This window comes from Vidua macroura, chromosome 22, assembly GCF_024509145.1.
Source record: "Vidua macroura isolate BioBank_ID:100142 chromosome 22, ASM2450914v1, whole genome shotgun sequence".
Taxonomy (NCBI): Eukaryota; Metazoa; Chordata; class Aves; order Passeriformes; family Viduidae; genus Vidua; species Vidua macroura.
In genome coordinates, this window is record NC_071592.1 from 3056621 (window position 1) to 3071459 (window position 14839).

General features: G+C 48.5%; 1 protein-coding gene across 1 annotated transcript in view; it reads left to right on the forward strand.

The window, feature by feature from the left end:
* Nucleotides 1–4190, forward strand: part of SORL1 (sortilin related receptor 1) — a 40062-nt gene extending 35872 nt beyond the window's left edge. Inside the window, exon 47 of the mRNA XM_053997069.1 lies at nt 54–4190. Within this exon, the coding sequence (XP_053853044.1) occupies nt 54–121 (68 nt within the window). The 3' untranslated portion in view covers nt 122–4190. The remainder of the gene's footprint in view (nt 1–53) is intronic.
* The last annotated feature ends 10649 nt before the right edge of the window (nt 4191–14839 follow it).

Sequence of the window (14839 nt, forward strand, 5' to 3'; positions counted from 1 at the left end):
ATTTTAAAGTGCTGAGGGCCCCCTATCAGCTCTCTTTTGGGTTTGTTTTCCAGGAGATGAGGACGATGAAGCCCCAATGATAACTGGATTTTCAGATGACGTCCCCATGGTCATCGCCTGAGGCGCATTTCTGACTGTACAAAACCAAATGGTGTAAATATTTTATTTGATAAAAATAGTTGATTGTTTATTTTAAAAATGCACTTTGAGTTGCAATACGTTATTTTTATATGGGCCAAAAAAAAGAAAAAAATAATAATAATTTTAAGAATACACTTTGTAGTAATCAACTGTGAATTGCAGACTAGGTTGGTTGAGTAACAAATTGCTTTGATTTAACATTAATTTAGTCTTACAAGGCTATGCTTGCTGGGCATGCTTTTAAGTCTGTGAGATATTTTCCGTTGACTAAATTGGCTACTCATTTTATTTTTCTAAGACAAGAATAAATTTATTTAAAAAAATAAAAATTCAGGAGATTATATATGTAGAGAGAGATAATATAGTCCCTGAAGGTTTTGCTTTTACTTTAGGACAAAAGAAAAAAAAAAAATCCTTTGGACTTTGTTTTATATGAAAGTATTTTTGTTGTGTTAATTTATTGGGAAATCTGCTGAGGAACAGATTTCCAGAGTCGTCAGACATTGTACACATTCTTGTGTAGAACATGTGCCACTTTATCTTGCAAGGCAGTCGTATCTTGGCATCCCCATCATTGTCCTTGCCACGATAATAAAACCTCTCATTTTCACAGTTTTTCTCCCTTTTAAAGACCCAATCTTTGAGCAATCTTAAAGTACAGCAGCACATTTTTTTTTTTTTTTAGGGGTGACTTTTAGCTTCCTGCTGCTGTGGGAAGTCAAAAATATCCCCACACCAAGATGTGCTGCCCAAACCCCTCCTGCTGCTGCCCCTGCCCATCACACGGGGCTTAATTAATCTGGAGCTTACAACCACCACATCACTGGAACAAAACATTGCCACTTGCACCTTAAAACTCATTTCCCAGGTATTTTTAGGATACCCCTCCTCCGTGGAGCTTCCCTCAGGTGCCAGCACGGTGGTGGGATGGAAGGGGGAATCTCCAGTGTGTGCAAATCCGGATTTTCCACACTCACACGGAGCAATAATTACTGAAATTTTAAACTAATTTGGCCCACGGCAGGGATTTGATGCTCCCTCATTGGATTTTCCTAAAAGCAGCTGTAGTTTTACCTACAGCTTTAGAAATAATATAAATACACACACACACATACATGTTATTTTCTCATCTCACATTCCCAGCAGACACAATACTGGCTGCAGAGCCAAATGCAAAGAGTCTGCTTGCCACCGTTTGGAGCTTTGATTTTTGTGACAGCAAAATGTGAATTTCACCAAAAAATGTGAACCTCACCACTACCTGCCAACCCAGGAGCACGACAGGGGAGGATGTTCAGGGCTCTCCCCTGGCTGTGCTCGATATATGCAAAACTTCTCACCAGGAAATGCAGCACACTGTCTTGTCACACTGTTTTTGTGAAAAACAAAGGTATTTTTGCTGTGTAAATTAAGTTATAATTGCAGTCTTCCTACAGATGAAACGAGAGAGGCCAACTATGTTTTGATACGTGACTGATCCATTTAATTTCACAATAGAAAAATGTATAAAAAAAAAAAAAGCTGAAGTCTGGATGGTTTGATACTCTAGAGAAATACTGACTCTATTTTCAATTACTGGTGTTAGCATTCCCGGTGACAGATTTTTTCCTCCCCTCCGAAGCTGGGACCAAACTAGAATCTGATTTTTATAAGGAGCAGCAAGCTCGCAGAGTTGCAATATTTTTACCTTGTCAGTGGATCAGGTGCTGTTCAGGAGTTGAACTTTTGAGTGAAATCACCCCAGTACACACAGCTCAATTTGCCTGGAGTTACAGCTGCACAGAGAGACCAGACTCTGACCCAGAGGCTAAACCAGCCTCCAAAACATAAATCAAAAGATTTTATGCAGGAGAGGAAGCCTAAAAACAGAGATAAAGAGTATTTAACCCCTTCTTTATAAAGTAAATTTTTTTAGCAGAGGTAACTGAAAATTACAATGTAGCATCCCAAAATCTGGCGGGGGTTAGGAGTGGTTAAATTCTGGTATTTTACTCCTCCAGGGTAAATCCTGGTGCAGTAAAATGAGCAGAATTTAGAGTCTAGCCCATCTCTGTCTAGCCAGATGCCAAGGGGGACCCTTGTAACCACTTTATATCCTGCAGAAATCCCTTGGCTGGAGATTTCCAAGCATCACCTGGGGGACAGGTCACTCCTGGCCACTCTGAAAGGCTCCTGGCTCGGGGACACTCGTGCAGAGCAAAGCATTTTGTACCCAAACCCCAACACTCTTGGTTAAATCTAACCCCCAAACACAGCGTGGGCAGAGCAGAGTCACCCCTGCTTGCCCAGGGGTTTGGGGACACTGCAAAGCCCTTGTGGGGACAGCACTGCCACTCAGAGCTGTCCCCAACCCTCCCAGCCCTTCCCCTTCACTGCAAAAATCACCACTGTGCTCTCAGCAAAGCAACTTTCACAGGGCTAGTGTATTTTATATAGAGAGATAGAGAAGTCTGGGCTCCAGGTGGGGAGTAACCCATGCAGTTCTGGGGTAAATTGTATATTTTTATGAACTTTTGAAGCACGGAATCTTGTTCATGGAGACACACAGGGGGTGGGAGGGTTCTGCTGTAAATATGGTACGTGGATGTGGATGTATATTTTGTTCTGGTTCTGTTGAAGTAGCCTTATGTGATGTGATATGACTTGCTACCCTAAATTTCAGGAGGTGATTTGAGTTTGCTTTATAGGAAGCCAGTAAAATGGTTGGATCTGTCTGGAAAAACAAAAAAAAGGGTATGGAAAATACCCTGGTTAGGAGGAACTTCCCCCAGTTAATTTGTGTTTGCACCCGTTTCAGATGCCCATGAGTACTCTCAAGTCCATTTGAACAAAAGATTAAGGTTGAACACGAAAATCTGTTGAGGTTTTGGACCACGAGGCTTCTTTTGCTTTGGCTCAGGCTCTTTTTTGTGTTGGGAGTTTGGTTTTTACAAGAAAGGACAAGGAGGTACCATTTCCCAGGCTGGAGACCTATTAAAGGTCAATAAAAAGCTCTTTTCAGTCTGAATAAAGTCCATCTGTGGCTTGCCAGCCCTGTAAAAGCTCCCTGAACCCAGCGAGAGCAGAGCCCACACAGGAAGCAGCTGGAGCAGGAGCCAGCCCCTCTGGGGTTTGGCCTGTACCCCAGGAAAACTGCAAGGGCATTTCAGAGAGGGGTGAAATTTGGGGAGAAAACCCCTGCCTGCAGGTATTTCATGTGCAGAAGAGCCGGCTCTCCCTGCCCTAACCTGCTGCAGGTGCTCCCACCTTGACACAGCGCTAGGAGATAGCTCAGCCCCGGGAAAAGCCTCTTTTCCTTGGACACAGACCAAGTTACGGAGATGTTTGGGAGCTCAGAGCCAGCCGGGAAGGGGAGGGAGGAGCAGACAGGCAGAGCTGGCTGCCAGCATCCACGGGGAGCTCTGTGTTTGATGGTCACCTTGGTGGTCACCACGTTATTTCTCTCCTCCTGTTTCCAGAGTCACCAAAACCCTCACATTATCCACCAGGGAACTCCTGGTGAGCCAAGGAAACTCTCCCTGAGCAGAATTCCCATTCCTGGCAGGGCAGAGCTCAGTGGGAGCATCTCCATGCTTGGAATCAGAGTACATTTAATGACAAACTTCACCTACTCGCTGATGGAAAAGTAAAATGACATTTTTTCCAGCAAAAAAACCTCCAAACCTTTTCTGAAACAGCTTTCAAGTCTCCTTCAAATGGACTAGAGAAGGGAAATGGTGCAATAACTCAGCTACTCTTGGACCCCAAGAGCATCTTTGTTCCTGGAAGTAGCTGCAACATTATAATTAATCCTTACAAACCTGCATCAGTCCACAAGCAGCCAGCCTCTAATAGAGGTAGTGTCACCTTTGAATCAGGTTCTTTAAGTGAAGTTTAATGTTATACTATTTGAATTGCTACTCTGTGTCCTTTATTTGTTTTGTTTTGTTTTTTTTTTTTTCATTCATTGATTTCTGCTATGTATTATTGCACAATTTTGAAGGAATTTTTGTCTGTCCATTTTTTTTCCCACTTAATGATAATAATAAAAAATGGACTGGGTAAACAAAGCAGTTTCTGGTTTCTGAAATTGTTGAAAGCTTCTGTGTGTCTAGTGCAGAAAAAAGGAGATTTTTTTTTCTGAGCATAATTTTGTTCTACAAAACCTAACAGGATTACAGAATCACTGAGTGGTTTGGGTTGGTAAGGACATTAAAGATCATCTAATTTCTACCCCTGCCATGGGCAGGGACACCTTCCACTATCCCAGGCTGCTCCAAGTTCCATCCAGCCTGGCCTTGGGCACTTCCAGGGGACCAGGAGCAGCCACAGCTTCTCTGGGCACCCTGTGCCAGGGCCTGCCCACCCTCATAGGGAGGAATTTCTCCCTGATACCCAATCTAACCCTGCCCTGTGTCAGCCTGAAGCTGTTCCCATCCTCCTCAAAAGGCAGTGACAGGACAAGGGCGACGAGAATCAGGAAAATTGAGCTTCGTGCAGATCCTGAGAGGTGCCGCCCTCATTCCTAACGCAGTCACGTCTGCCTGTCCCTTCCCTCAAGGTCAGCAACACCCCCAGACACCAAGCACCATTTCCAGCCTGTCCAAGCTTCACCTCCACATTCGCACAGCACCACCTCAAGCGTTATTTTCCGCGCTTACAACCCATTTCCACGACAATCCCGCGCTGCACGGCGTGCGCGCAGGAACACCCCGCACCTGAGCAGCCGGAATCCAGCAGGATTTCTGCTGGCAGGGAAGGTAATGAGCAGGCAGCAGCCTCCTCATTTCGCAGCCCAGATAATTGGAAAGGCAACATGTGATCTTGGTGGACGTAATTGAGGCGTGCGAGCATCTTAAGTGTTGCACTTCATTAACATTTAGCTTAAGGCAACGTTAACAAACAGTCGTTCCTTCCTCCCCGTCGCCCCCTCGGTCGTGAATGAAGCTGATATTTTTTTTTTTTCCTACTGCCGCTGGAATAGATTGTTCCCCCCGGGAGGCACAAGGAGTTTCACCTCATTCCCAGGCACCTACTTTCTGCTGGAGGATCTGATGTGACTCTGGAGCCTCAGCGCTGTCACTGAGCAAACTTTAATGGAATAAAAGTTTGCCTCCTCTCCTAGCAAAACCTGCAGGTTTCTATGGGTAGGGAGGATTTCTACCCTAAGCCTTTACTGCCTTCACCACAGCAAGTTACAACATTTTCCCCCACTATGATGAGAACCCATCAAAGAGGAAGATTGCAGTTCCTGGAGGAGCTTTGGATGGAGCACAAACCCATCCAAGAGCCTGGATCCAGGCTGCCCTCATTCTGCCACTCCTGAAAATTCACCTCTTTACCCCAAATAACATCAGGGGCTGCTTCCTGCAGCCACACGGAGGGGAAGATGTGGATCCTGCCTGCAAGAGCGAGGAAACCAGGTGGAAACACAGCAAAAAATCCCTTCCCACCACAGGTTAAGCTTTCCACAGAATCAATGGGCTCTGATGTTGAGAGAGAGCAGCTGAAGTTCTGGCTCACTGCTCCTCCTTTAGCAAGCACTCCCAGTGCTTGTGCCAGACTCCTGAACTGTTGTGTTTAGCCTTTCTCAGCTGGAAAAATGAAATAACCGAGGATATTTCACAGCAGAACTCAAGCTGGATTTTGGGATGGAGGAGCCAAGAGCTCCCAGATAGCCCAGCTGAAGGAAGGAAGGAAGAGAAGGTCTGTGGGAAGGAAAGATTCATGCTAACCATCAACATCTTGGCTCCTACCACAAACCTCCCAACCTGCCAAGTGTGGGATGCAAGAAAAATGGCATCTTCCAGGATGTGAGGTTTATTTCTTCCCTGTAAATTCCAGGCATCCAGAAGCACACAACCTCAGACTCTCAGAGCTGGGCTGATGTCATGCCCAGAAGATTTTCTCTCCCCGGGCTCTGCAGCCTGGGATCGATTTAGGGAGTAGACCTGACCTCTTATTTTTCAGAGCACCTGCATGGGGATGTGCTGGAAAGAATCCCAGAGTGATGGAGGGTCATAAAAAAGGAACTAGACAGCAGTCTGGGGAAGAAGGAAAGACAGTCAGTGAGCAGGAGGTCATGAAATTCACCCTGAAGCTACAACCTGACACTGGCTGTGCAGGAGGGGAATGTTTTAGAGTGGAGGACCTGAGGCAGAGGTGGACAAGAAGCGACATTCACATCACCAAGCCTCTCATCTCCAGGCTGGCCTGGCCAAAAGAGAAGGCTTATTTTCCCTGTAGCCAGTGGAGGGAAGCAAACACCCTCCAAGGAGGAATTTGGAACCTGAATAGAAGTTTGGGGCTTGAGTGAGCCGTTCTCAGTCGCTTTTGTACACTGGGAGAACGGCTGCCTGTGTGTTTTGTATCTCCCCAAGCCTGAGAGAGATCCCAAAGGGTAACGAGAAGATGGAGAAGAGGTTGGAGGTTCCTCCTGGCCTGGGCTCTGTGTAACAGCAGGCAGGATTCATCCCTGCCCAAGCTGAGAGGGTCACTCCAGGCCTCATCTGCAGCCAAGATGAGGCACAGCAGTTCAGAGAGTGCTTCCCTCCTCCTAAAATAGGTCAGACTCTCATTGCTATAATGGGAACTCAACGGCGACTGCCTCATGCCGTGCCTTGGGACTGTAAGACACCACAGCCTACGTGAAACGAATCCCAAACCCGAGTCCTGGGTGAGAACATCCCCCCTGCAGCCAGGCAGCTCCTGAAGCACACACACCCTGCAGGCTGGAGAGGAGCTGTGGCCAAACATCTCCTCTTTGTTAGCACCCCTACCCCACTCCAGCGGAGAGCAGCACCGCAGCTCCTCTCCCAACCCCTTCCCCACTCCCCCTTGGAGGCTGCTGGCCCCCTTTGGGGTTAGCCTGGCTCTGAAGTGACCCAGCTTTCCTTCCCTCCTGCCAGGGCTTTCTCAGGATCCCTCGGAAAGCCAGGAACAGAAGCCTGGAGGCCAAATCCCAGTTGTGTGTTCAGTCACGGGACCAGCTTGGTTTCCCATCCAGCTCCACTTTGCAGTAGCTGTATGGGACCCACAGCCAGCCTGTCTCTGTACCCTGCAAATTACCACGGCAGACTCGGAGCTGGTGAAGACAATAGCGTGTTTGGCTCGTTCTTCTGCATCAACACCATTTCCAAATGTACTTTTCCCTCCTAAACTTATTTAACCTCGCAACCAAGAGCCACAAGGATGGCGAGCTGTTTGTTCCAAGCCCAGATCTCCCGGGAGAGCAGGCACAAAGAATAGAAGGCAGCCTGGAGAGATGGGAAGAGGGAAAATCCAGAGAGGGATCCGAACGCACCGCCCTTGGAGACCGTGCCAGTGACCTGCTAAGGGTCCAGCCATCATAAATAAATAGGCTGCTTTTATTGTCTGGCCAAGCACGGTAATGCCTGAGCCGCTTCCAGCGGGTGGGGCCACGGCCGGCCCCGCTCCTCCGAGCTGAGACAAAACAGATGTCGCTCACCCCGCGCCCGTGCTGCGGGTGATTCGTGCTGCAGCCCCTCCTCGCCCGCCATGGAGCAGGGGGTTGTTAATGTCCCTCCCAAACCCCCAGAGCCGGAGCCAAAAACTTCCGCTGTGGTGGTGGTGACTCCTAAGCGAGGGGGGACAGTGCCATGGGGTGACGGTGCTGTGGGGTGACAATGCTGTGGGGTGACAGAGCCATGGGGTGACAATGCTGTGGGGTGACAGAGCCGTGGGGTGACAAAGCCATGGGGTGACAGAGCCATGGGGTGACAAAGCCATGGGGTGACAATGCCGTGGGGTGACAATGCCGTGGGGTGACAGAGCCAAGGGCAACGGTGCCAAGGGGTGACAGTGCCATGGGGCGACAAAGTCATGAGGTGACAAAGCCATGGGGTGGCAAAGCCATGGGGCAACAAATTGAAGGGGCAACAAAGCCAAGGGCTGATAAAGCCATGGGGTGACAATGCCAAGGGGTGACAATGCCATGGGGCAACAAATTGAAGGGGCAACAAAGCCAAGGGCTGACAATGCCAAAAGGCACAGCCCAAAACCTGTGGCGATTAAAGCACCGCGTTCCTCTCCCTCTGCACAGCCCCACCAGATGCTCTGCACCAGTCCTAAAACCCCCCAAGCCAGACCCCAGCAGCAGTTATGAAGGGTAGAGCTGAGAAGCAGTTCTGTCTGTACCAGAACCGATAATTCACTTTTTAACCTGTTTTTTTGGCTGGTTCAGTCCAAAGTGAGCAGTTCCCAGCTGGCCCTACTGCCACCCATGTGCAGTAGATGGCAGCAGAAGCTTTAGTCACTGGCCACCAAACTCTAAAGGATCCCTCCTCCTCCTCCCCCTACTTTTTTTTTTTTTTTTTTTACTTTTTACTTTTTGTGGCCTCAAAAATTATTAGTTCCAGATGAGCTCCCGCCATTGTAATAGTCCATTTAACCCGATCCACTCTGGGCAGAGTCAGTGCAAGTTCAAATGCAGCATTTTCACGTGTAAACCACATATCAGAGACATTTTTTCCGCGCAGCTCTGGGCACTCCTCGTGCAGCAGAAAAGGGGAAATGCAGAAGGTTAAACCTCACACACACGGCCCCGGCCGTGGGCAACAATGGCACTTTGTCAAGGCAGCGCTGCCAGAGCGGGGCTGAACTTCTGAATTGAACCAGGAACCTCAGCACTGCTTCTCCCTTTGAAGATTAGCACTAATAAGCCAAACCAGTGGGTATTTTGTTTTATAAGGAAAGAGCATTTCAAGTCACGTACGCTGCTATTGTTGGACACAAAACATGTTCTGTCTCTGCCTGTGGTGACTCCAGCGACTGCTCCATGCTTGTCTTTTGCTGGGATTACCTTTATTTTTTATACTATATTAAATTTACCTCCCACCATCTCTCAGGCCGGTTAAAACTGACAGCGTTACCCAGGGCTAACTACACATACATAGTTAAAAACCCCCATTTTATTACCATATTATTTTATTATCATATTCAAATTTTGCTTCTTTTTTGGATGAAGTATTGAGAAACAATAATCAAAACTACCAGATTTCCCTCCTACTGGAATAACAGGCGCATCTCATATAAACAAGCTCCATGTAAGAGGTGCATTAAATGATTTGTTTCTGGTAAACGAAGACAGCTCTAGCACAACACATGGAAAATTTCATGTTGTTTGCTTTTGTAATTCACTGTACACACAGCCTTTAATCTGAGGATCTCCGAGCACTCTGCACAGTTTAATTAAGTCCCACAACTGCCATGTTGGGGAAGTACATTAAGCGCTGTTATGCTGATTCTTTACAGATGGGCAGGCTCAGGGGCTGAGTTGTGTGCTCCAAATTTCCCTCTCCCCATCCTGGATGGGTCCTTAAAGCTTTTCCATGTGGCCTTCCCAATGACAACCAGAGAAAACAGCTGAACTTAAAACCCTAACCAAACAAGAAAACCTGCTTTCATCCTGGGCTGAGCCTTCCAATGACGTGTTCTACCTGCAAAGCGTCTGACTGCGCTCCCACTCCCTCAGTTCTGGTGGAAAACCGTGTTTCTGCCATGTGGATCAGCACAGGGCCTGGGTAATTCTGTGATTCTGCCTTAAATCCCCCCCTCACCAGCCTGCCTGCAATGGGTTAAACCCCAAACCCATGCACCGACGTGACCCCAAAATCGGGTCAGGAGCCAGACCCCGTCCCAAACTGAGACCTGCCAGGCCCCAGATCGTCTGTTTTGCTGCAGAGCTGGGAAGAAGAACATCCCAGCATCTTGGCTCCCAAACCCCCATTTTTCCACGGTATTCTCTCCGGCGGGATCTGTATGGAAACCGCTCGCAGTGCCGAGGCCATGGGACAAATGAATGGGAATTCACCCTGCCAGTGATATCCATCATGAGACACAAGGCTGCACAGGGGAGGGGCATGCTGAGCCCTAACCAGCTGCACATGTACAGTGTCTGCCTCGTCCAGCCCCTGGCCTCGGGCACTGAACAGTTGCTAAACCCTGGGAGAGGGATCGGGAGCAGCCGGGTCACCCCCTGCTCCCGGCTGGTGCCCTCACACCTCAGCCACTCCAGGCCACCACTTCCTCGCTGGCCTTGGGAATGGGCAAGCAACCAGCTTTGGCCAGGGAATGAATAGGTGCTGAAGTCATTCAGCTTTTCCCAACATTGTTCCAGCTTTGGCTGTGGAGCAGTTCTCCATCTCTCCCTTTTCCGTGTTCCTTCCCCCTCTCCTCTGCAAGCTCCTTTGTTCTCGTGTTTACAGCGGCATCGATTTGCTGTCAGAAAGCAACATGGCCTTGGAGTTTCTGTACACACAGCCCAAAGCCAGACGCCTGGAACCTGCCCTCTCACACCCCGACTCCCTCCACGGGCCGCACTCGGCATTTCAGATGTCACTGCCCCTTCCTGCTCCTCTCAAACCCGCTGGGGAGAGTGGGGGCACAAACCATGGCCCCACACAGAGCCCCAGAGAAACACCTGGGCAGGGCCAGCTCCTTCTGCTCCTCTTTCCCATCAGCTCACACATCTCAAAGGTTTCGGTCGTGTTTTCCTCGTGTGATTTGAGAGAATCCCCTCCCTGCTGCCTGAACAAAAGTCTGGCTTGGTTGTGCAGAGTAAGCAGCCCCAGGACTGCTGTCCTCGCTGTGTTTGCAGAATAGATAGAAAACATGAAAGGACAGGGCATAAACCATCTCCCTCCTGCTCTACCAAGATGAAATCCAGCTTCTGGGTCTCTCCTAAAGAGCTGAGAGATGGCTGCATGCCCTGCTAATGCTTTAAACCATGGGCTCCATCTCACCTCATGAGGGCACCTGGGGGATCATCTCCATGCTGGGTGCTGCACCGATTTCCACGACCTGCTAAGAATTCCCTGCCTCTCTCAGCTTCCAGCAAGTGTTGCTGTGGGTTTTAGAGCAGCAGCCCTCTGCTCAGCTCTATTTATTGCCACCTCACAGCCCTCCAGCCAAACCTCTCATGGCCATTCCCCTGGCATGTGGTAACTCAAGTCCCTTTAGTGGCTTCTCAGAGGGCTGAAGCCCCCTGTTTTCACTTGGTTCCAGTTTCCAGATCCCCTCTCTTTTCCAAGATCCATTGCTTTTACCTGCTTTTGTTCAGCTCTCCCGTGAAAGGAGGGGTTGGAAGGGGTGACAGGTCTGTAAATATATCGGATTGTCTCTGGGAGAAAAAAGGTAGAGCAGAAAGAGTGATGGATACGCTCTTCCCCTCCTTGCACTTGGGACAGATGAAGGAAGATGGCAGATAATTGCTCTTTATTGTGCCCTGGGTTCACCTTAAGATGAAGGAAGTGATAAGATTTCAATTAATGTCATTTAAGATTCCCTGCAAGCTGTCCTGCTCCTTTCTTGGCTTCTTTCCTCCTCTGAAATCGTGGTCCTCAATGCTGCCTTTGTAACCCCACGGGAGCTCCCTAAATGGGCCACATCCTCACCTGGTGAGCACTGTCAGGGCTCCACCGACAGCAGTGGAGCAATGCTAATTTAGACCAGATGCCAATCCCCCTGCAGCCCCGCTCTGGATTTATTGTAGGGCAGGATAGATAACATACTTCATTATACAAAGCAGGGATCGTTTTCCAGCTTGCCCAAGAATGAACCGAGGAGCTTTTCTAATCAGCTTAAACTGATCAAGATATCCAGGCACGGAAAGCCTGATATGATATCCAGGTTTCTGTGTAAGGCACCTAATGCTGAGCTTTCTTACTTTCCTGAGTAACTGCATCAAATTCCTTGGGATTGCTTCCCTGACAAAGGAGAATGCAGGGAGCTGCAGCCCAGGGAGCTGGCACCCTGTTGAATAACACACAAAACCCACCGGGGCAGAGAGAAACCTTCACTAGATATTGGTTCTTCTAAAGGAAAAAAAAAAAAAAAACCAGGAGAAAATATACTGAAAGAAATAAATGGGTGCACGGAGCTGCTGGTGAGATTTTGCATACCAGAAACATTTGAATTTTGATCTCATTTTACCTAAAGCCAGAAGAAAGCACTGAATCACCAAGGTATCCCAGAACAAGCCCCAACATCTTGAAAACGTTCACACTGATCCCTTCAGATTTTCAAAATGTCTCCTAACAAATATCTGCTGGCACGCAGTCACAACATCCTCCTTTCTGACTGTGCCGCTTCGGAATAAAGCAGAATTTCCATGTAAAGAATGACTCCCGGCTTCCACAGACTTCCTAATTCAAATAAATTATATGTATGCATTTATGGCTGCAATGAGCAGTGAACCCCCCCCCGACAAACATCCACCAAAGCGGCGCAAATAGCTGAAATTCTCTGCCCCCCCTGCAGACACACTAATGTTTATTGTACCCAAGAGCATCCATTTTCGCTCCTCTTCTATATATACACGCATGACGTTTCCATATGTTCTGCAGCTCAGCTCCCTGGTAACATCCCAGCCTCCAGGGGAGGGGGAGAAGCCTGGAAGCAGCGGGGGAACTCAGCGAGAGACCCCGGGTCGGGCGGGAGCAGGGTGGGGAGGAAGAGCAGAACTGAGATTTTGTGCTTCCTCCTCCTCCTCCTCCTCCTGGAGCACCTGAACCCAGCCCGGTGCTGCCACGGCAGAGATGCCACAGCAAACATTGATTTTCCTGTCCGTGCCCTGGAGCAGAAAACCTTCCCCTGCTCCTTTTTTTTTTTTTTTTTTTTTTTTACAATAGCCATTCCCAAGGTGTGAAATCTGCGGGAGGGGGTGGGGGGGGCAGGTTGGGGAGGGGTGCTGCGTCTGTGAATATGATTACAGGTTTAAAAACGTGTGAAGTCTTTTCAGATTTAATGAACCAGAATGTGACTTTCATTTTGGCTGTGCATATTTTGAACCCTAATATATGTTTATTTAGTCTAATTAATTGCCTTTTTTTTTTTTTTTAATTTTTCCCCTCTGAAAGATACCTGCTCAGCTCTCCCAAGTATTTTGCAGCACCCACACACAACAAAGGCTGTTCCTCTGCAATACATGGGCTGAGACCTCCTCCTTCCTGAGCTCTGCACGGGAGGAGGAGGCTGATTTGAGAAGGAAACACTGTTTTCCAACAGATTAGAAAGTAAGTTTTCCCCTCCTGGGTCAATACTGAGGCTCTGCATTTACCTGATGTGGTTTGAGCAGGTGCTGTGGCTGGAGATGGAAAAATCAGACGGGGGGTGAGGAGCTGTGCAGAGATGTGGGATTAAGGAGAGGCAGGGACAGTGTGAGCGCTGCACAAGTGACCTCCTTGGAGAAAGGCAGGGATTTACATTTGTCCGCCGTGCTTTCAGTCCTCCAGCTCAAGGCAGGAAAATAATATGGCAAAATAAACCAGGAGGAGGAAGTCCTTGAACGGCAGCAACAGATATCAGCATGCAACAACCCACTGAGCCACAAGTCTTTGAGGAGCAGGGAGCGCAGGCTGGCAGCCTGGAGATGGAAAAGCTGGCACAGCCATCAGGGAAATCCTTCCCAGCAGCTCCAAGACAAAGGGCAATGCCAGCCAGAGCCAGGGCAGGTGATGGGAATGCTCAGCCGAGGCAAAAGGTGATTAAATAGGTGATGTTGTACAGAGCATCCACACAGTGCACATCTAGAGCCTTCCATCGGGTGACCTTCCCCTAACTGCCTTTGTCCTGCCACGCGATGACCTGCTCAAAACCCTTTTTTATTTATTTATTTATCGTTTCCATCGTGCTCTGACCATGAGGCAGCAGACAAAACCTCAAGTCCTGAGCATGAATCCACCCTGCTCGTGTGATTGCCATTGATCACAGATAGAAAATCTGCCTGCACTGATGGACAGCATGATCCATAAACCCCCTCATCCAGGGGAAAGCTGCTGACCTGCAGCGAGTATTTGCGAGGCCACATCCCTCCTCTGCTCCCTGCAGACCAGGGGCTCAAATCTGAAACCCTCATCGGGCAGTTTCTGATCACATTTTCCTGCCCTCGAAACCCTTCACCCCAAACATCAAACAGGATTTACTTTTTTTTTTCTCCCTCTACTAGGAAAAGTTTTTCAGGACAGGAAAACGGTTTCCTGTCCAGACCAGACACCGGCTTCCTGCAAGCTCTCCAGCAGATCATGTAATCCTACGCTCCTATTTGTAAAATGAAGATGATCGATTGCCTTTGTCTCCTCTACTCCACTCAAACGTCCAAGCTGTGGTCCTTAAAACACCCACGTGACCAGGCATAACTCTGCCCTGATCTCACACAGCACTGCAGTCACACTCATAAATAATGGCAGAGTTACGAAAGTAGGATTTACAGTAATGCGTCAGAGCTCAGGATGACAAAATCGCCTGGGTTTACTCTGAATTTACATGAGAATAAACAAGGCCAGACTTTTGCCCTCATTCTGCAGAAGGACCCCAGGTTGCGTGTCTGTGTTCCATCTCCTCACCCCCACAGCCTCTTACATGGAATTACGTTTATTTTAACTTAAGGAACTTGGAAATTGAAGTTTCCCCCAGCCACGCAGCTCCGTGGGCTCTGCCCAGAGGTGGCTGTGGGTGATGGATGAGGATGTGGGGAGGGTTTTGCTCCATGAGTCAGCCAGAGCAAGTTTTGGGCTGTCCCTACACATCCACGTGCACCCCAACAGCAACAGAACACTCAGCACACCTCACCCTCTGCAGAAATCCATATAAACCCACCAAAACCAGCTCTGCTTTGGGAGGACAGAGAACTGAAAGGGTTAATGGCTGCTTTAGGGATGAGCTCTGGTTACACACAGAAAACTAAAAAAAAAAAAAAAAA